Source organism: Pteropus medius, unplaced genomic scaffold (assembly GCF_902729225.1).
Source record: "Pteropus medius unplaced genomic scaffold, Ma_sr-lr_union100, whole genome shotgun sequence".
Lineage (NCBI taxonomy): Eukaryota > Metazoa > Chordata > Mammalia > Chiroptera > Pteropodidae > Pteropus > Pteropus medius.
Window position 1 is genome coordinate 3,891,844 of NW_024351073.1, and position 23,399 is coordinate 3,915,242.

The following is a 23,399-nucleotide window of genomic DNA, read 5'->3' on the forward strand; positions in this document are numbered from 1 at the left end:
TTTTATTGCATATGAATTAAATTTTAGCAGGCAAGTTGTCTCCTGAGCCTTATGTTGCTTTTTAAAGAGCACATACAAAATCAGCAATTATTGATAATTAGGTTTTTCCACTTAGGATTACTGAAATTAAAGAAATAGAAGGAATAGTAGTTATATGTTTATCATTTTTGTGTTTATTTATGCTCTTGGCATAGTTTTACATATTTAATTTTGCTTAATGTAAGTAAGTTATAGATACTGACTTATATTTCTCAAATTGCATTTGAAGTGGTTCAGTAGATCCACTCCAGATGACTGGATTGACTGATATTGCAGACATTATTGATGATCTTATAACAAAAGATGGAGTTTCCAGTGAAGAGCTGGGCTTAACAGAACAACAAGCTAGGAGAATCTCCAGGTAATCATTGAATAATAAATTTTTCATCCATGTAAAATGTTTATAGTTCAAGAGTATTCAAAATTGGCCATATCTTAATGTGATTTTTGTGAAACAAATTTGAAGCTTAGAATAGATTTTTTTTCTTCATGCTGTTTGTACTACACTTGATCTTAGCCAAAAGGCTGAGAAGCGATTCATGAATACATTTTGTGATGTTTATGTGTCATTCTCCCCTCTCCCCCAACAGAATATAGACTGATTTATTTAACTTATTCAGCACTTCTGTATTGTGTGAGTATTCCCAAGGTGTTATTACTCTTAAGTACAATGTAAATTTAATCCTGTTTCTTCTTAGAAGTAATTAATTCATTGTACTTTATCCTAAATATTAACTCTAGGAATACATTTTAAATGCTCTTTCCATGAAACATTAGGTTAAAATGTTTTTTCTTGCAACCTTTTCTGGGCCAAGAACTGGTTCCTGATAGAATAAAGGCTGGCTCTCCTACCACTGCCTCCTTGAAATACATATACCTCTTGGCTTGTTTATAAAAGATAGTCAACATTACAATTAGCAGCTCTTCTTCTATTTCCTAGTTCAGTTCCACTGACTACCTTGATGGAACCGCAATGTATTATAATTGAAATTACAAGGCTGTTATCAGGAAACAGTGTACCCTAAAACCTCAATTTCTATTTAATTAATGGAATTATCTGCTATATTATGACTGCGCATCAAAACCATGTAAACACTAACTTCCTTGTAAAACTTTTAGTTACTTTCAATTACAAATATAGGAATTTGCCTTCTTTTTTAAGTTAATGATCGTGTCATAATGTCATCAATAATGTATTAAAATTCAAGAATTGGCATAAAAGTAAAATATGGTTTCTACTCTTGAATGGAGATAGAACTATAAAAAGAGTATGACCTAAGACCAAATTATATTAGTGTTCTGTCGGAGCTTCGCGGAAGAGTCAGTCAAAGAAGACAGGTTTACCAGTTACGGTATTTGAGCTTCATTTCACAGGATCAATGGAAATTCATGTGGCTTAAAACTAGAAAAAAGTGTATTCTAGGCAAGAATATAATATGCAAAGGTGTGATGGTCAGGGAGGGCAGGGAGTTAGATGTGACTGGAGTTTATACATTGGAAGGGGAGAGGGTCCAGATGGGTGTGCTGGTCGCATTTGGGGACCGAAGGCACTCCGAGGTACCTTATATACAGGCTGTAGGGAGGTCGGCAAAGGGCTTTAAACTAAAAATGATAGTTATTTACAGGTCTTACTACTTCAGTAGTCTAGACGTGAGTTGGCTTAGAATGGAGAGTAGGGGTAACAAGCATGAGTAAACCTGGAGACTCAGGAGAAAGTGAGAATGATTCTCTTCTTGGATGACAGAGTTGATGATTTTTTTTTAGTATGATAGAAAATATAGTTTTAGATATAAGGTGCCAGCAGAATATTCATTTGCTAACACTTATTGGTACGTTAGTTTTAGATCCTCTCAGAAGCAGATGCCAAAACGCGATTTTTATTTGTTTGTTTGTTTATTATTTTTATTATGGTGACATTGGTTCAAAATGAGATTTAGTTGAGCAAGAGATTTGGAGAAACACCTGTGGAAGGGGAGGGGAGGAGCTAGAGGAAGTGGAGGCAGCTGTCAGCAGTGCCAGTGTGGATCTGACCCTGTGTTGGGGTCCCCAGGATCACCTCAGGTTCAGTGATTTACTAGGAAGACTCTCAGAATTACTCATGACTATAGCTTATTACGGCACAAGAATTGAAAGCAAAATCAACAGAGGGAATAGGTACATGTTATAGATTCCAGGGGAACCAGGCATACACTTCCAAGAATCCGCTCCCAGTGGAATCACACGGGACACACTTAATTTCTTCAGCAACAGATTGTTACAAACACTAGTAAAATGTTGTACACCAGGAAAGCTTGTAGAGACTCAGTGCTGAGGTTTTACTGGGGGCTAGTCAGATAGGCACCCTCTTCCTGGCACATACCAAGTCCAGACTACCAGAAGGCGGGCAGGTTTTCAGTGTCAAACACATCGTTTGTTTCTGTGACCCATCTTCCATTTAGAATGGTGTCCTCTTTATACCAGAGGGTGATGATTCTGTCCTCACACCACTTGTTTGCTTGGACCAATCTCAATACTAGTTGTGTTAGTTCTTATCCTCTGGGAAGCAGAGGCCAAGATGGGATTAGATGCCATATGAGATTAACTGGGAGAAAGCGGTGAGGGGGAAAGGAAAAAGCCACAAGTGGGGAGACACATCAGACCACACTGCAGATCTGACCCCTCCCTGCTAAGGGAAGAGGGTTGAGTGAGTAGAATCTTACGGTATAGTACAGTAGTTCTAGGGAGATTTCAGGTGAGTCAGTGGTGAGACATCAAGCCAACGGCACCCATCAGAGGCGTCTTATCTTGCAGGGATGGGCCAGCCACGGCATTCTTCCATGCCCAATCACTAACTTGGGCCTGTCCTTAGGAAGCATGGCGTGGGCATGAACGTGAGGCTGCATCCAGGATGGCAGTGGTTTAGAGGTCATCTCTATAAGTTTTGGAAGTGATTGAGATAGTCCAGGAATAGGTTACAGGTGAAAAGTCCCAAGCAGAACCTTTCAAGACATTAATATTGAAGTGGGGAGCACAGAAGAAAGAAGCCAGTGTAGGAGGCTGCATAGTGTTTTGAGAATTAGAGAAAGACCCAGGTAGAAGTTTCAAGCAGAAACGAAAAGCCGATTGTATCAAGTGTTACAGAGAAGTCCAGTAGGATGAAGACTGAAGAGGTCATTGGTGGCCTTTCTGAGATCACTTTCAATGGATTTCAGGGCACGGATTGGAGCAAGTTGACTAGAGATCATAAGTGTATACTACTTTTTAAAGAAGGGGCAAAATCTTTCCAAATGTATTTAGTTGTGATACAACTAACAAATGTAAAACCAAGTATCTTGCCTATTAAATTTCTCAGAATTCAGCATTCTTCTGGTAGATGTCCTCGAAGAACTGAGAAAGAGAGAAGAGAAATTCAAGTCTGGATGAAAAGAAAACGAAAAGAAAGAATGGCAGAGTACTTAAATCAGCTGGCAGAAAAGAGAGGTCAAGAACATGACCCTTTCTGCCCCAGGAGCAATCCAGTAAGTCTGTAATATCAAGGATAGTGAAATTATTACAGAGTATGTGTAGTTTTCTTCCTGGCAGATATTCAAGATAAGGATTAACATAATTCTGGATGCATTTTTTTATTTGACAGAAAAGTCAGCATTTTACTTAAATTAGAAGAAGTTCAGAAATTACCGTAACAAAACTTAGCAGGATATTGTACAAAGCGTGTTCTATTGAACTAAAGTATTTTCTCCCCCTGGCTAATTATGGCCCTAGCATTTTAAACAAATGAAAAGTTTGAGTGACTGGGTGGCCAGTTGGAGGTGATCCCTTAATTTTCAGTGAGAGTCAGTGGCAGCTGAACAACTCTATGTGTTTCAATGTCATTTTAAAAATCAATTTTCTATCCATAAATCTATAAAAAAAATTTTAAAAGTTGTGGTCCAGACACGTACCGACAGAACAATAGCATCTCTCTCTCTCTCTCTTTCCTTCTCTTGCTCTCCCTCCCCTTCCCTGCCCCCCCATCTGTGTGTATGTGTATGTTTCCGTTGCCCTTTAAACTGTCAACATTTATTTCCTGAGTCCTGGCAATGGACATTATCATTCTAGGTCAGAAATATTTCTTCAGAGGTGCAACAAAGCGGTGTTACTTTGATAATCACATTACTATGAAAATCACATTTAGGTTACACTTAAATTACACTTTATCTTTTACTCTCTAATTTGAAATAAAATATATAGTACTCCCTTTTTTTCAGCATCATTAGGGGAACACATTCTATAAGTGAATTTTCCAGATAAAGTTGTCACATTTAAGCACCAAATGGTACGAAAGTAGGCGAACTGTTATTTGAAGTGTGTAATTTACTTACTTGTATCTAGAGAGCATGTTGATGTCAATGTAACATTTTGTCGATAGCTCTGGGGACATGGTAATGGCCTTCAGCGCTACCAAGGTATATGACCAGAATCTTAAATTGCATGTGTATATGTGTGTGTTCCTCTACCCCATGGGGAGGGGGCAGTTCTTATGTCACACTTCCTGTCAGCTACGCAGATAACCAGGATGGTTAGAATTGTGTCTAAATTTAGAATACATTAACTCTGAGGGAATCAGGACTTTGGTTTGTAGACTTTGTGACATATCCTTCAAGATTGCAGACATTATTTCTCTATTTTCAGCTTCTATTTCCGTAAAGGTATGGAATTAGGGGTTAATGTAATTACAAATTTCATTTGAATTTCTGTCAGAAATCACTAAGACCTTTGATTTGTTACTACTATATAGGATCTTGAGTGAATTCACTTCGGTGTGTACATTTTTATATACACGGTTTGTGTGAAAAGACAAACTCATTAGTGACTCGACAGTAACTCTTAATGTTCTGAAGTAAGATGTACAGAGCTGGCACTTCCCAGTTCGCCTCATGGTGTGTAAGTTTTGAAGAGTTTACAAGTCACAGTGAACTCACTGCAGTAGGTTTTTGGTAAACATTTTAAAACATGAAAATGATGGTTTTAAATGTCTGGCTCATTTCTGCTTTATTAACCGAGCTCTTGGTGAGATTAATCACAAGATTGAGTATGAAGTATAGGTGTCTCCACCCTTAAAATGTACCTGGATTTTATTTAATTAAAGCAGCATGTAACATTTTTACGTTTTGTGCTGGGGTCAGAAGCTTCATCAAATATGATAGTATTTTGCACTATTTCCTAAATAACAAAATTATGTTTTAACTCCCTCTTAAATTGATTGGTGAAAATTTCATATTTCCACGGATCATATGGTTTAATTATTTGTACTGAACAATAATGAACTAACTGGATATTTCTTGTGCAGTTTTACATGACTTCCAGGGAAATTAGGCTGAGACAAAAGATGAAGCAAGAAAAAGACAGGTGAGTTTGGTGGCTGTACCCTTGAGCCTTCTCTCTAGCTTGCTCACCTGAGGCATAGATAATACATAAAGAATTCTAGTTTTCACAGTAGCCCTTTTTATCAGTTATGGGAGATAACTGCAAGGAAAATAATTAGACTCCACTAGCCTATTTAGGAATTTGCTTTCGAATATTTACATACACCATTCAATTTTTATGACTTTTATTTCTGCTATTCCCTTCCCTCTATGAATCAGATACGTACTTTGAAAATATCCCCAAGGCCATAACTACAGGTATCTTTAATAATACTGCCTAATGGTTTTCAGACATCTGAAATTTGATACACATTTGAAGTGCATTTGAAAAGCACTGAAAAAAACAAACGCTAGATGGTCTTCAAACACTGTGTGCTTTCCAGAAAGATGAACTGAAAGTGACTCTTGTTAAATGTTTAATTCTTTCTCTAAAGGTTGCTACTCTCTGACCACTATAGTCGACGAATCTCACAAGCATACAGTCTGATGAATGAACTGTTGTCTGAGTCAGTACAGCTACCAGCAACTGCACAGAAAGCATTGCCGAAAAAATGTAGAACTGCTCAGATTTCCAGACGGCAACGCTCCCTTTCTCCACGAGGGTAAGACAAAGTTTGGCATGTCATTTGGCTGGCAAGATATAATGTCAGGTGTGATAAGAAGAAATGTAGCGCCTTTGTGACCCAAGTTCAGTGTATTTGCATCTTCCCTGCTCAGAATTATAATTAAAAAGTGAAGGAAAAAGGCCCCTAATTATGAGATCTTTGTAAGTTTTATAGAATTACCAATGGTGTTAAATCTCTTATAACAAAGCACTTAAATATACCTAATACAGTTTTGCTATGCATTCAATCTTGTTTCCTTCTTTCTATAGTTTTTGTCAACATTTCCTTTTGTAATTTGCCTCCTAACTGGTCTCCCTGTGTGGCCACTTGGCTTCACTCTTGGAGAAACAGTCCCCACCAGCTGACTGCTTCTTCCTGCGCTGTCTCTTCCGACCCCACCCAGTTATCGCTGATTCAGTTGTAGATACTGTTATATATTCCTTCTTAAATTAGTGACCTGTAGTAGGTTTGGATATTAGTTATAGTCAGGAATTGAACATAGAATGCTAAAGAAAAGTACTCACGTGTAAAATTTCTAATACATGGCAGATACACACACAAATTATGTTCATTGATGACTGTGAACAACAATTGGCAGTACTTTGTTGTTAAAAATTACCACCTTTGAAAAATAAATGATTACGATTATAAACATAATCACATAATTTAAGAGCCTAAAGGAGATGCTACCCAACACAAACCTGACGCACATCAGTGTGTGTGTGTGTGTGTGTGTGGCGCTTGAGGTATACTCAACATACCAAATGCCCTGTGGATCTTTTCTAGAATAAAGTAAGGTCTTAATACATAAATAACTACTAAATACATAGAGAACTTGAAATGAATGGAGAACAAAAAATAGTTTTTTTTGAAAAAAATTAATGAAGTTTGAGGTACGAGATATGAAGAATAATTTGTCGAGAGCTGTTATACACAAAATATATCACTGAGGTACAGAATAGTGAATGTATTCATCTGAACTAGAATTTGGGCTTTTTGAAATACTATATCACTGAAATGAAATTCTAGGAATATAATATGTCATTTCTACTTTAGAGAGAATCGGCATGGTCACGATTTTCCAATAAATCGACCTGGAAAAGTCAGATATTTATCCAAACCAAGTTATATCCCAAAAGGAAAACCTTTTGGGCAACCTCAAGGCTCGCCCTGGCCACGTGGTAAGACTTAAAGCTTTTTTATCGTGGAATTTTGATCTGTTCCGTGTTGTCCCCAAAGTTGTGTTTTCATTAGTAAAAGCTGTAAGCCTTAGTGAAAAGCAGTTTTGATTTCAGCAGAATGCAAGAGCTTGATAAAGACTTAGCTCTACTGGGATTTTGTTCTGTTGCTTTGAAATAAGAATACCCTAGGAATCTTTTTAAACCAGTGGCCTTTTTCTAATAGAATTTGAATGATCAGTAAATTTGATAGGACTTATTTGGGCATCTGTTTCTTTTGTATGTCTGGCTAAAGATGTAGACATTTTTATAAATCAAGTCCTGATAGATTTCAGGATGGATATATCTTGGAAGAGAATAGTAAGAGGCTCAGATTGAAATAATATGTTCTTACCCTTTGAACATTCTTTTCCACATTTAAAGATATAATATCTGTTATTTATTGCTAGCTTTCCTTAGTTAATTTTACCATATTCGAATTTTGATTCTTTAAAACATACTTATCTGTAAAATGATTACACATTAAAATGTATAATCATAGCTAACTCGTAATATAAATGTATATAGCTAGAAATGAATAGTAACAACTAATGTGCCAGACTCTGTTTAACCTCATTAAATTACAACCCCGTGAGATATGCAGTCTTATATTCCCATTTTAAAGATGAGAAAACCAAGGCAGAGAAAGTTGAAATAAAACTGTTTAAGATCAGCCAGCTAGGAAATGGCAGAACCAAGGTTAAAACTCAGTCTGGATCTACACACTTAGAACGTACAATGCAGTATTCTGTCTCAATTTAGAAAATTGAAATTTCCATAAATTTCAATCTTTTTGGTTAATTCTTGCTTTTGATCAACAAATTAAAATAAGAAAATGCTGCTCCTTTTAAACTAAAATTTCAAAATAGTAACCATTTCCTTTTAGAAATTTTTATTTTACACCTGATACATATGCCAAAATTTCAAAATATTCAAAATTGGCAGGGATTTTAAACTATGATTTCTTCATATCCAATGGAAAAGTCTTGGATTATGTGGAAATATGTCTTCTTTTGGACTTTTCCCACGTCACACCTGTGTTGTTATCCTGCACTTTATTGAATCGAGGTCTCAACCCTCCTGTGGTCCCCTCACTTGCCCTTGCTGGACTGTGACGAGGTGCTCCTGCTGCTTCTGGGCTCAGAAGCCCTTAGGACCTCACCCCACGCAGAACTAAGTCCAGACACTCTCCCTGGCCTTCAAGGCGTCCTCCCCTCTGCCTCCTCCAGCTCCCGTTCCCCCTGTACTCGTGCTGCATGCGGGCTTGTTCTCCGACCACGTGCCATGGTCTGTGCTCCCGTCCCTTCCTTGAAATTCTCCTTTACACCTGGATTGCCTCACCTCGGTGTCCTGGAGGACATCTCCAGTCTTAATTCTGTAATTCTTTCAACCTCGATATAATGAATTTTAACATTCATATTTTCATTTTCAAATTGGGGCTAATTCTTGCAATGTTAGTAGTTATGAATATTAAGAGAGAAATGGTAGCAGTGATCACTGAAATAGTTATATTTTTTGTCCTCTGAACCCTGTCACATGTTTGTGCTCCTCTTGAGGCACTATTGCAATCCACGTGATGTAGTTACTTGCAAACTTATGTCTCATGCTAGACTAAGTTTTCTGAGGGTAAAAACACTCTTTCATCTTGTATCACTTTGAATGGATGAAATAATTGAAAAATGTGATAAATGAAAAATTGGCCATTTCGCTTTTTTCCCCTAAAAATAGCTATTTGTAAACTAATTATTGTTCAAGAATATTAATGAGTAGGTATCATAGTGTTTACACTGTTTCATAGAACAACTATATTCTTGGCTGTTATTATAGCTAACCTGTCACTTAGCTTCCCCAGACCTTTAAGACAAAGATAAGAGAGGCAGCTTGGGGGATTGGTGAACTCTGACTATCTAAGTAGTGTCTAAATGAAATACAGCCACATCCAGAACCCAACCATTCCCCCAGCTACATTCAGAGGCTTTAGGTCCCCTCAGTATTGTGGAGAAATGGGAGAGAAAGCCAGGCCTTTCCCTAGTTAGTGATACAGACAACCTGAGCCCACCTGGGGCAAGTTCAGTCATTGCATAGATGGGCAAGTGAGGGTCCATCAAGATTTAAAATTCACTGCAGTGCGTTTGTAAAAGGAGAGCTTTTCCGGAGATACTTGTGAGTTTGACAGTATGTTGCTGTCTGTCTTGTAAAACAGAATGCAGTTTCTTGGTAATTTCTTCAGCCCTGCTTGCAAATGGTTGTACTTAGGGGTCTTTCTTTTTGCTTGTTTTCTGTTCTATCAAAAACAATATAAAGGCTGTATGATAAGTAACTGAGAGGCTTCATGGGCAGAGAAAAAGTCTAGCGTTTGGAATCATGTAGGCCTGTATATCCCAGCTCTGCCGCTTACTCCGTGCCCTCAGATGTTATTCAAAACCTACCTCATAGAGCTGCTGAGGATTATCAGTAAAGCATTTTGCACAACATAAACATTAAATGGTCGATATTAATCCTGGCATTTAAAAAGCCTTGGTTAATCATTCTCTTGATAAAATTTAACTTGGCATTTCGTCTAAGCCTGCCTGGCTTTTCCAGGTGCCAGAGGTGTTGCCGGGGCACACTTGCCGTTTGCAAGGGGCCACGTTAGCAAGGGGCCAAGTGCTGTATGCGTACCAGGTCTGAGTGGGGCTTTCCCTTCCTTCAGCTGCACTTGCGTTTCGCTTTCTTGGTTCAGATCAACCTCCTCTTACTGGGCCCCTATCTGTCAGAGGATTTCTGTCCCCAAAGACCTTATACCACGTGAGAAACATGCATGCATACAGAAGGTTACGCGGTCTGCCTCTCTTTACAGGAACTGCCACTTTCACCGTGCAGAAAAAAGCTGGTGGAGCCAGAGTGGCAGTAAGAAAGGCTGTGCAGTGTCCAGTTGCCTTCCCAAAAGGTAAGGGATAAAGAAAGAATAGAAAGTTCTTGGGTTTACTACCAAATTTTTAAAAATTATAAATCACTCTTAGAAATTTCAAGTACAGATTTCAGAGAAAAGCGTGGCTTTGTGGTTCAGAGAGGAGGCTGTGGAGTTTAGCTTGCTTGGAGTTCTAGTTCACTACTCACTCTTTGGCCTGGAGCAGTTCCTAATCCATTTGTGTCATCTTCAAAATACGGATTATAATAGTGAGAATGTCTGTAATGGGCTTACCACGGTGCCGAACACGAAAACACAGACTCAGGGAGGCGAGCACGTAGTCATGGAGCACACATGTCTGGGGATTTTTGGCCTGATTTTGCTCCAGCATTGGGTACCTGCCCACATTAGGTGAACTCTGATCAACCGGAGAGGGAAGCTACACCTAGCATCTCCCGGCCTCCCCTGCCCTCAGGTACTTTTGGCACAGTTTAGAAAGCACTTCCACAGTCGTCCTCCTGTTCGCTCTCTACAAGCCTGGTAGATAGTCAGGACAGCTGTTACCCCTACCTTAAGGCTGAGGAGACCGAGGCCTAGAGAAGTTAAGTGCCCTGTTCAGATCCAGATAAATGGACCCATTTCTCACCTCCAGATATGAAGCTCATCCTAAAGGGCCCTCAGAACTAGTCTCCTTTGCCCCAAAGAACAGAAAGTTAATATATTAGCTTAGGTTCTGGGCATAGATCATCTCCATCTTGGGCAAATTCTGTAGTCTCTCTAAGCCTAACTTTGCTCATCTGCAAAATGGGGATAATAACACTTTCCCCATAGCATTTTCATGAAGAGCATTCAGCAAGGAGATAGACCAAATTAAGACTTGCTGATTATTGGGTTATAGGATGTATTAGAAAGAGAAGGATAAAGGACAGTTGGATTTTAACAGCATTTCCTGGGATGGGAAAGACTATTGGAGGAACAGGTTTAGGGATAGAAGTGAACATGTTAAGGCTGAGGTGTTTATTGCACATCCAAGTAAAGTCAAGAAGACAGTTTGTAAAGCTGAAGTAAAGCGTTGAGAGTTGTCAGCATGTAGATGATACTTACAGCCACGGAATTAGGCGAGGTCAGCGGGGGGGAGTGTAGACGTGCAAGAGGACCAAGGACCAGGTCCTGAGGCACTCTGGTGAGTTCGAGGGATTGAATGCAGGTAAAGCACTCAGTCCCTAGTAAATGCCAAAATGTGTGCTGTTATCATTTTGAGGGGGCTTATTTTTTGGAGGTATCCTTTAGGGACATGAGGTTGGTAGAGCTATAAAAGGCCAGACTGTCCAAACTTCACTCTGTAACCCTTTCTTCCCCTCTTTAAGGAGCCACATGACTACATGTCGGGACCTGTGTTTACTTCCCGACATGCCCCATGTCTTGGGTGTTTCTTCAGGTCATTTTGGTGAGGGTCAGAATGTGTTGTAACATTGGCTTTGGAACATGAAGGTGTGAGGTGGGACAGGCTCCTCTAGGGCCTTGTGCAGAGAAGCACTGTGGATTGATGAAGTTGCTAAGCTGCCTCTGGGCACTAGCTAGGGAAAGTTTCTTTTCTACAAATACTGATATTCAGTAAGGAGAAAGAGGGCCATAATGCATCACTGCACCTAGCCTGATACCTGTGCCAAAGGCAGGTTGTCGGCATAGAGCCAAAGTGAAGATGCCTAAAATGTTACTCCTAGGAAGTCTCCATGAGACTTTCCGGAAGAGGCAGGGAAGGCCCAGGTCTTTGAGTCCACCCAGCTTCTCCACAGTTCTGGGGCCTCTCCTCCCTGGACCTTGTCCTAGAGGTTATTCTTACTTTTAAAATCAAAAGAGGTGGCCTGAATTCAATTTTTCTCTCTCATCGACAGAACAGAAATTGATAGTACTCTAAAGCGAACTATATCCAGACCTTATGATTCAAATATTAGGTGAAATGTGATTTGGTGATAAAAGCCACAGTAAATGAACAAACTTATAAATGAACCAGTCCCGATGCATATTTTTTTTTGTCTTGACAGGCTCTCCTGCTTCATGCCGTGGTCTGCAGCATACAAAAAAGCACGGAAGTGTTGGGCTGGCACCTCAGACCAGGGAGGTGTGTATAGAGTACGAGAGGGAGGAGACTGTGGTGAGTCCCTGGATGTTACCTGCAGACATTCATAAGATTCTTCATGAGACTCACAACTCCTTTCTACAAGTAAGCATCGTTCCAGATTTCAGTTTGCCTAGTGATTCCTCTGTGTTCTTTGGGGTTTTTTTGTGTGTGTGGTGGACAGTTATTTTTTTGTTGTTTTTCTGTGAGATGTAGAGATACTGAGATTGTTAGGCCAGTTGGAAGTAGTGATTCAAAGCAACTATACTTTTAGCTGAATACTCCAGCATTTCTTTCAGAATTTCCCTTAAATTTGTATTTTCTTAATAAAAGACCACAAACATGTAAGAACAGATCATTGTACAATAGGTATAAAAATCCATTCTGTCTATTCTTCAGCCCTGGTGCCAGCATCAAGCTGTGTCAGGTGATGTCCAGCTCATTGCCAGCGCAGACGGCCTGGGCAGCCATAACTTTTCGTATTTTCTTCACCATTTGCTGGATGAGCAACTCCAGAATCTTTGAATCATGTTCCATTTATTTTTTCTCGGGCTAAGACTGCCACTTACTACTGTCTTTCTCAATTTGACAGGACTTGTCACAAACTGAAGAAGAATCGGAGCCTCCTTTTGGGGTGGGTGGCACAGACAGCGTGTCGGAGAGCACTGGCAGCATCCTCAGCAAGCTTGACTGGAATGCCATCGAAGACATGGTCACCGGCGTGGAGGACGAGAGTCTGTCTGCCCAGTGGGCGCTGGGCCTGTAAGGCCTAAGTGTAATTGTTTTCCAAGCAAAGGCCGGCACCTCAGTCACGTAGTTCTGAAAGGTGTGTGGGCTTAAGGAAGTGAAACAATGAAGTGATCTGAATTCACCACCTGCAAACATATTACCTGGATTAGCCATTTCAAAAGGGAAAATAAACAGTTCTCAATAATTTTGGATTGATTGGAAAGAGTTGTTGAATGATAGATGTATTATATGTTTTTGCATTTGACTTATCTTTAGGAATAATTTTTTAATTGATGAAAGAATAAAATTTAAGCTCTTTAAGTAGAAATCTTCTATCTTGCCTCCTCCTTTACTGCACCCTGACTTTGAGAATAAAACCTCATATGGGGAAACCTGATGATAGGAAAAAAAAATCCGTCTTACCTCAGACACTCAATAATGAACTCCATTTTAAACCATATCCTAAAATTTACCTGTGCAGAGCTTGGCCTGGGAGTGACAAGGAACCAGCCATTTTCCACCAATCCTGAACTTGTAACGTTCACATAGGCCAGATCTGCCCTCTGCCCTGTAGCCTGAAAAGCCTTGGAGGAAGAAATAGGGATGGATGGATGCTTTGGGTGGGAAAGAAAGGGAATGTGACTCCTAACTCCAGAAGGATCATGTTAACTTTGTGAAAACCCTGGTGCCTGATGGTGGAGTAGGTAAACACTGTGCTTGCCTCCTTCCACAATCATATCAGAATTACAACTAAATTATAAAAGTCATCACCAAGAACCATCTGAAGACTGGCTGAACAGTATTCCTACAGCTTTATATAAGGATATAAAGAAGCCATGCTGAGACTGGTGGGAGGGGAGGAATGGGCAGGTCCCAGCCCACATGGGGTTCCCGTGCCTGGGAGGGGAGTCCCCGTAACATCTGGCTGTGAAAACCGGTGGGGGTTGTGTCAAATCTGAGCTCTTCATTAACCTGGCTAACATCAGGTTCACCTGCCCTAGTGATTCCCTGAGACTTCACCCAACTCAGGTCTGGCAGCTCCTCCACACATGCAGCCTGGCCCAGCTCACGCTGTGGACTTCCCTGCACTCTCAAAAGTCCACAAACCCCAAACAAGACCTGTACCTCTTGCCAACCTACCCAAGCCTGGCGTAAGCAGCGGCCAGTCTTGGCTTGGAAAGTAACCTCTAAATAGCCACAAACCTGGCACAAATGGCAGCTAGCCTCAGCTCATATCATGGTTCCCACCAAAGGGTCCCAACCAAGCCTATCACTGGTGGCAGCCAGCATCAGTTCACAGAACAGCCTCTCACCAGTACCTCCAAGCCCAGTTCAAGCAACAACCAACTGCAGATTTCTGTAGCCCTACAAGATGGCCCCAAGCCAAGCATAAGCAGTGGCTGACCTTAACCTGCACCGGAGCCCTCCAATAAGGCTCCAGAACCAACACACCTGGTCACTGCCTTCAGACAACATCGGAGCACAACCATTCAGCTCCACATAAGCAACACCTGCTCAATAGAGTCAGCACCTGCACAGCACATGTCTGATGTAGTTGCAACCAGCTGTCACAGCCAGCCAGCCAGATGGCCAATCTCACCCACTGATGTGTCAATAGCAATCAAGAGGATTGCACATGCAGGAGAGCACATGCAGCCCACACAAGAGGCACCTGGCTCAGGTCACCATGGAGGCTGTGCCACTGGGCCCCACAGGATACCTACTACATAAAGCCACTCTGCTAGGACCAGGAGATGTAGCAGATCTACCTAATACAGAGAAACAAATGCAGGGAGTCAGCCCAAATGAGGAGAAAAGGAACATGTTCTAAATGTAATAGGAAAAAAACTCCAAAAACAGAACTAAATGAAATGGAGACAAGCAATCCACAATTACAGAGTTCAAAACATTGGTTGAACTTAGGGGAAGAATAGATAAACTCAGAACCTCAACACGACAAAGAGAGAAACATAAATATGAAGCTAGAAAACAAAAAGAACTAGTCAGAAATGAATAAACTGAAATGAAGAATACATTAGAATCAGTAGCAGATTAGATGAAGCAGAGGGTCAAATCAGCAATCTGGAAGACAAAGCAGAAAACGCTCAATCAGAACAGCAAAAAGAATTTTTTAAAATGAGGATTTTTTTAAGGGACCTCTGAGACAACATTAAGTATACTAACATTTGCATTATAGGGATACCAGAAAGAGAAGAGAGAGCAAGGAATTGAAAACCTATTTGAAAAAATAATGACCAACCAGGTTTCCTACCTCGGGCTAGTGTGCAGACTACATCTAAGTTATGCCCAACAGATAGGGTGATTACAGACCTACAGTTCACCATCTTTGCCAACATCTTGGGCTTGGCGCTCTTCCTGCTTGCCATTTTCTATCACCATGTGGCTGTCAACAATCCCAAAAAGAATGAAAGTGGCACTGTGTCTGCCTCAGGGTTTCAGAACATAGTCTGAGGCAAGATGGAGGATGTGAAGGGTCTTCATCCTTCTACCCATCACAACCTACAAAGCAACTACACCTTAATTTCTCCAAATAACTTTAATTTCCTCAAAGTCTTCCTTAATTCTATGGAACAAGAAGCTGCTACTGAGTAGGGCCAGTATAGGGGCTGCTTTCTTTTCTACTTCCCCCTAATACAAAAAAATATAAATTAAAAAATAATAATGACTGAAAAGTTTCCTGATGTGGCAAGGGAAATAGTCACACATTCAGGAAGTACAGCGAGTCCCAAACAAGATGAACCCAAAGAGTCCCACATCAAGACACATCACAATTAAAATGACAAAGTTTAAAGACAAAGAATCTTAAAAGAAGCAAGAGAAAAGCAATTAGTTACACACAAGGGAGCTCCCCTAAGACTGTCAGCTGATTTCGCAACAGAAACTTCGCAGGCCAGAAGAGACTGTCACTTTTTCAAAGTGATGAAAAAACCTACAACCAAGATTGCTCTACCCAGTAAGACTACCAATAGAATCAAAGGACAGAGAGAGCTTCCTAGACAAGAAAAAGCTAAAACAGTTCATCGCCACCAAATCAGTATCACAAGAAATGATAAAGGGACTTATTTAAGGAGGGGGAAAAAAAAAGATAACATGAATAAGAAAATATAGAAAAGAAAAAAAATTGACAAATGGAAACAATAAAAGCAGTGGATCAACCAACTATAAAGTTACCACAAAGGTTAAAAGATAGAAGTAGGAAGATCGGGTATAATTACAACAATAAATTAAGGGATACACGCAGAACATACAAAAGAAGTTGAAAAAATGATAAAAACAAGTGCGGAGGGGGTGAGTAAAAATTATAGTGATTTTAGAATGTGTTCAAATTTAAGTATCCATCAACTTAAAATAGAGTGCTATAAACATAGCTTGGTATGTATGAAGTATATGGGTAACCACAACCCCAAAACGTGTAAGAGACATGCAAGAATAAAGAGAAAGGATTCCAAACAGCACTGTGGAAAGCCATCAATACAGGAGAGAAGAGAGCAAGAGAATAAGAACAGAGAAGAACTAAAAAACTAGAAAATAAAATGGCAGTAACTACGTACCTATCAATAACTAATTTAAATGTAAACGAACTAAATGCTTCAATCAAAAGACATAGGGCAGCTGAATGGATTAAAAACAAAACAACAACAACAAAAAAAACCCAAATTGGGTAAAGGCAGTCTCTGCAATTAATGGTGCTGGGAAAATTGGACAGATACATGCAAGAGAATGAAACCAGACCACTGTCTTACACCATATACAAGAATAAACCCAAAATGGATTAAAGATTTAAATGTAAGTCACAAAACCGTAACAGTCCTAGAAGAAAACATAGGCAGTAAACTCTCTGATATTGCTTTCAGTGATATTTTGGGGGGTATGTCTCCTTGGGCAAGGGAAACAAAAGTAAAAAGAAACAAATGGGACTATATCAAACTAAAAAGTTTTTGCACAGCAAAGAATACCATCAACAAAACAAAAAGCCGACTGAATGGGAGAAGATACATCAAATAAAGGCTTAATCTCCAAAATATATAAGGAATTCATACAACTTAACATCAAAAGAACAATCTGATTAAAAAATGGGCAGAGAACCTGAATAGACATTTCTTTAAAGAAGACATACAGATGGCCAATAGTCATAAAAAGATGCTCAACATCATTAACCATCAGATAAATGCAAATTAAAACCACAATGAGATTATCATGTCACATACATTCTGATAGAATGGCTATCAAAAAATCAACAAGTATTGGTGAGGATGTGGAGAAAAGGGAACCCTTGTGCACTGTTGGTGAGATTGCAAACTGGTGCAGCCACTATGGAAAACAGTTTAGAATTCCTCAAAAATGTTTAAAAAGAACTACCAAATGACCCCACAGTTCTACTTCTGGGTATTTGAAGAAAGCCAAAACATTAATTAGAAAAGATATATGCACCCCTGTGTTCATTGCAGAGTTATTTACAATAGCCAAGTATCCATAAACAGAAGAGCGAATAAAGAAGAGGTGGTACATATAAACAATGGAATATTGCTCAGCCAAAAAAAAAAAAAAAACAAAAAAAACAAAACAATTCATACCATTTGCGACAAAATGGATGGACCTAGTTAGAAGGTATTATGCTAAGTGAAATAAGACAGAGAAAGACAAATACTATATGATTTCACTTATATATGGAATCTAAAAACCAAAATAAATGAACAAACAAAACAGAAACAAACTCATAGATACAGAGAAAAAACTGATGGTTGCCAGACAGGAGGGCAGTTGGTGGGCTGAGTGAAAAGGTGAAGAGATTAAGAAGTAGAAATTGGCAGTTACAAAATAGTCATGGGGATGTGAAATACAGCATAGGGAATATAGTCAATAACATTGTAATCACTGGTGTCAGGTGGGTACTAGACTTATTGGGGTATCATTCATTGTAAGTTATATAAATGTTTGACCACTATGCTGTACACCTGAAAATATAATATTTTATGTTAACTGTAATGAATTTTTTTTTTTAATTATTAAGGAAAAAATCATGGTGCCAGAGACCTGAGTAGTTTCTGGTACTGCACCCAAATGATGTCATAATTTTGGAGATAATTTTTATGAGAAGAAACTAAAAACCTTTACCTACTTATCAGTTTTTGGCATAGTATCAAAGAATGCTATTATCTGAAAAAGCTATTAAATATTCCTTCTTTTCCAATGACATACCTGTGTAAGGCTAGGTTTTTAATATACTTCAATCTAAATAACGTGAGAGGTTGAATGCAGCATGAGAATTAGGCTGTCTTTTCAAACATTAAAGAGAACTGTAAAACTATAAAACAATGCTGCTCTTCACTAATTTTTTGGAAAATAAGTTATTTTAATCAAAATGTGTTATATGTTAACATGAAAGGAGTCATTGTCATTTAAAATAATAAAATATTTAAACATATTTCTGTTTTAATATCTAACATGATAAATATTGACAAGTATACTCACACAAACAAAAGCTTTCCAGGGTCTTCAATAATTTCATGAGTATAAAGAGAACAAAAAGTTTGAAAACTGCTGCTTCAGGGCTAATAATATGAACCCTTAGCTCATCAGACTGTAATATCATAACACTTTCCACTCACCATTCCACTCACTACTTTACAAATAAACTGGTTTCACAATAGTATAATTCCTTTTATCTTTCCATTCCTGATTTAAACATTCTCTAATTTTCAAGGATATTATCATTTCTAGTACTTTTTCATTTCTTTTTGTAAACCCGACTTTCTATCTGGTGTTTCCCTCCAGCCTGAAGATCATTAGCATTTCTTATAGTGCGGCTCGTCTGGCCATTCTCTCACGTTTCATTGACCAAACTATATATTTCACATTCATTTTTGAAGGGCATTTTTTGTAGCCCTTATTGTAGGGCAAGGGCTTTACTTCGAAGATGGGCCTTTCTTGTGTTGAGATGAGATGCCTGGAGTGCTGATGAGGTGTTAGCAAGCTCCCTCCACTCTGGCTGGGCTAGGCCTCCGACATTCCCCAGCTGCTCCTCCTAGCATATGTTGTTGCTCAGCCTTGCAGTCCCTGATTTCTGGTAAGCCTTGTGTACTTTTGCATGGAAGACGAGCAGCTCTGCTCTTGTCCAAGACTGACAGGGACATTGGAGGATCCTCTCTGCACAGCTTTTTCTTTTTGCCCTACTCTGCAGATTCCAGCCAGTGACTCCCCTCATCTCTGCTCTCTGCCTCCTCGGCACACAGGGCAGCTGTGGTCTGCGTGGGCTCTAGCTCATTATGCTAGAGTCAGGAAAATATCACGAGACTCACCTCATGAGCTTTCCTTCCTGGGGCTCACCGTCTTGTGCTGCATGTTGTCTGGTGTCTAAAAGCAGTTGCCTCACATTTGTTTTGTCCAATTTTATGGTTAAGGCAGGCAGGTCAGGTACCAGTCACTCTGTCACAGCTTGAAGTGGATGTCTTCTCGTAGTCTCAGTGAACTTTACATCCATACAACAGACCTGAAAATGAGGAGTGAAGGAGGGCAGAGAGTATCAGCAGAGGACTGAATCCCAGGCAGTCTTTGCCTCTAGCTTGAATATGTTCTCGAAGTCTTCAAAAAACAAACAAACAAAAAAGTGCAATATGATGATTTTGCCAAGTGTGTCTGAACACAGAGGAGACATCCAAATGCATGTGTTTCAGACTCCTCTACTTATAAGAGTCTAGACGTCATGCCCTCCATACAGGGATTAAAAGCAGCAGTTTCCGTATATAGATCTTAAGCACTTAACCATGTTCAGGAACACCTCCGATGATCGAAAGCGTTCTCCAGTTTCTCAAAACGGAATCTTTGCTCACACTTTTATTAGAAAATATACATTTAGTATAGTTTATCACTAAACCAAAACCACATCTGCATGCCCAACTCTTTATTCTGGGTGAGTTTAGAATCTGTCGACAAAGGAAGCTCAAACACAAAGCTTCGGCCGAGTTTTCTCTATTGACCTGGGTTAAAACCACCGACTTCAGCCTTCCTTATCTTCTCCAGCACCTACTGCTTCTAGCCTTTAGTGCACACTCAGTGAATGTTTGATGAACTCATGACAAACCATTGTAGCTCATATCGTTTTAACAATTCAAATACTTACTATGTACGCCGCTTTCTGTCCAGCTTAGCCTTTCTATAAGAAATCAAACCTTGGACCTCGCTGAGGAAATAGGATAAAGGAAAATGCACTTGATCATTGTGCATAAGCCACGCTGGAACTCCTCCAGAACCTCGCTCTCCTACAAGCATCTGTGTGTGTTCGGCATCTGGACTGTGGCCCTATGCTATTAAAGAGACCTTGATGGAAACTAATGCTCTTATTTTCATAAAGTTATTGAATCTAGGGAACATCTGAGAGGAAAAAAATCCTGATAGGTAAGGTTGGTTTGTAAATTGGGAATGAATGGCCCAACCTGTTCCTATCTCTATATGTGGGCCTGGGGCCAACTTCTGTGGCAGGATCTGCCTAGCTGAAGGGAAAACTTTATATAGAATTTTAAAAAACAATGTTATTAAATTAAGAAATTATTTAAAATATATTCAAAGCCAGTAACTATAAAGACAAACTAAAATCTCAGTATTAAGAATTTAAAAATGGCTCCTAAATAGTATATTGATAAATTATTCTTTCTCTCTTAAGACCTAACTGAAAGGATAATAAAGGAATTTTTAACTGTATAATTCGACACAGAGAGAAAATTGGAGAGGAGCTATCACTGGCTGCGAGAAGTAGCAATAGATTTACAAGAGTAGAGGAAGCAAAAGAAGCTAGTAAGGAATAGTAAACAAGACTCAGAGCTAAGCCGCACAAAATGGGGTACGGTGAGAGAATCATGGCTGTGAGTCTTACATAGCAGTTGTGACTCCTCATCTCTGCAATCCTAGTGCAAAGAACTCGCAGGAGCTATGCCCCAGGCAGGACTCCAGCTTCCCACCTGATCACCTTAGAGCAGAGGTCAGCAAACCTGGCCTGCTCTTTGTTGTTGTAAATAAAGTTTTACTGAAACACAACCTGCTCATCCATTTACATACTATCTAGACTTGTATAGTTGCTGCATGGATTGTATGACTTGCAAAGCCTAAAATACTTATTTTCTGGCCCTTTACAGAAAAAGTTTGCTGACCACTGCCCTGGAGTAAAGCCCGCTAGATAAAATACATCTATACACTCAGAGCTTCGATAAACTTTTAGTATCTTGTTCTAAAACCTGAATAAACAGTTAGACATCATCCAACACATGGAGAAAACCCTCATTATGAAAAGAAGAAAATCCAAATTAAATGGGCAAAATAAGAGAAAACAGGTCATGCAGGAAATAGAGGAAATGGTTTTTGAAAACTATAACAAATTGGAATGCACAATGACAAAGGAAACCTTATTCCCACATTTCCATGAGTTATTTGTTAGAGGATTTACATTTCTAGTGAGTTGCAAGAATTCAACAATTGATTCCCTTTTAAATGAGTGCAATGCATGTATTAAAAACCAAGTATAAGTGTGACTTCATTCCCTCTGTCCCTAACTGTTGGCGCTTGATGAGTGAGGGGCAGCAATTTCTCTTTCAGCAGGCTAAGCAGATTAAGTATTTGCCTGCAGAAACACTCCACCCGGCAGATGCATCTCAGGTCTAGATTGGGACAGATGGCAGCAAGCTTGATTGTTGCTGTGGTTCCAGGCTACAATATGTTCCCCACTCTGGCTCTACTGACAATAAAGCTGTTAATTTTATCTCCATCTGTCTGACTCTAGTTTATAATTCTAATCAGAACTTGAAGGAGTGAGGAATGTGATTTATCAGCGTCCTTAAGCCTAAACACATGATGATTTGGGAGTTCGGGCTTCCAAGTGGCAAGTGAGAAGTCTACTTTTTAATCTGACAGAGAGATATGAGATGTTGCATTCATAAAGTAAGACCAACTTATTGTATGAGAAGAGCATCAGAGAACAAGAAACTCTTTGAAATTTAAAATATAGCTGAAATAAAAAATGTAATAGAAGAGAGAGAGTTGAAAAACTCAAAGACAGAGCCAAAAGACTAAACCAAAAAAACAAAAACAAAAACAGAAGAGCAAAAAACATAACTGAGAAGGTCGGTCTAGGAAGAATAATACCCAACTAACGGAAATTACAGAGCATAATGAAACTAAATAGGAAGAAATTACCGGAGAAAGTTCTTCGTAGCTAAGGGCACAGAATAAAAAAGTATAACACGCCCTGCAAAATAAATTTTACAAAGAGATCCATTAAGTAACATCATAGTGAAATTTTAGAATATGAGAAATACAGAAAACATCTTAGAGAAGAAACAGGTCACACAAAGAAACAATAAATGGTATAAATAGCAGCCCTCTTAACGGTAATAGCACAGGCTAGATTATGGTGAAAATGCTTTCAAAGAAAAATGTTTTCAGCTTAGAATTCTAGAACCACCTATTGATCAATTATGAGGTGAGAATAAAGATATTTTTCAGATATCAGATGATTCAAAAGGTTTGTCCCTATGTGTCCATTCTTAGGAAGCTACTTCAGGATATACTCAAGCAAACTGAACATTTTTAAGCAAAAAGGAGGAAGGCATGGGTTCCAGGCATGGGTTCTGGATCCAAACAGAAGAGGGATTAAAAAAAGTCTGGTACAACACCTTTATATAAGTCCTGGAAAATCAGTCCAGAGTCAATCAAAAGTAATAAAAGCTCTTGGAAAGTTTCTTAATAAAGGATGTGTGTGTGTGTGCGTGTGTGCGTGTGTTGGGGAGGACTCACACAAATGAATGACATGAAAGAACACTCCAAAAGAACAGAAGATTTCTATGTGGAAATTATGTGAGTGAAAAAGCAAAGCAATTTCACCAAAGGAAAAATGAGTATACAAGACAGGAAATGTATTCATAGTACACTAAATGTTGGCTTTGATTAAACAATATCCACATGGTTTTATATACATAAATGCTCATTAAAATACTGATCTCCATATTGGAAAGGGGAAGAGTATAGGAGCCAAGTCCTTATCTATCCTAAAGTCAATAGATCATTAATGTAATTCAATACGTAAGGTCTAGAATAAATTTTAATAGTATATTCTCTAGAAATATGGATACAGCTACCACTTCTCTCTAGAAATATGGATACAGCTACCGCTTCTCTCTAGAAATATGGATACAGCATACCGCTTCTCTCCTTATTACAGTTTAATAGCCAACCAAAGCTATGTGACCAATTTAAATGTCCTCAACACTTCTACAAACGAGGCTATTTCTCTCCTTCCATTACCATCACCCACACAAGTGGGTGAACTTTCATCCTTTCACATATACCACTATGGCCCTCCTCCAATCACTGTGTAAACTGCAGCCAGTGATCTTTTAAAGATGCAAA

General features: G+C 39.1%; 1 protein-coding gene and 1 pseudogene across 8 annotated transcripts in view; one reads left to right on the forward strand and one right to left on the reverse strand.

Moving 5' to 3' along the window:
- Positions 1 to 13,311, forward strand: part of CPLANE1 (ciliogenesis and planar polarity effector complex subunit 1) — a 92,264-nt gene extending 78,953 nt beyond the window's left edge. For all 8 annotated transcript variants that reach the window (XM_039842633.1, XM_039842630.1, XM_039842631.1 and 5 more), the window contains 8 exons: positions 269 to 400; positions 3,371 to 3,536; positions 5,348 to 5,406; positions 5,858 to 6,025; positions 7,085 to 7,209; positions 10,085 to 10,174; positions 12,181 to 12,359; positions 12,847 to 13,311. In XM_039842633.1, coding sequence (XP_039698567.1) covers positions 269 to 400; positions 3,371 to 3,536; positions 5,348 to 5,406; positions 5,858 to 6,025; positions 7,085 to 7,209; positions 10,085 to 10,174; positions 12,181 to 12,359; positions 12,847 to 13,020 — 1,093 coding nt within the window. In that variant the 3' untranslated portion in view covers positions 13,021 to 13,311. The remainder of the gene's footprint in view (positions 1 to 268; positions 401 to 3,370; positions 3,537 to 5,347; positions 5,407 to 5,857; positions 6,026 to 7,084; positions 7,210 to 10,084; positions 10,175 to 12,180; positions 12,360 to 12,846) is intronic.
- LOC120586492 (uncharacterized) lies at positions 434 to 576 on the reverse strand (annotated as a pseudogene).
- Positions 13,312 to 23,399: the final 10,088 nt, after the last annotated feature.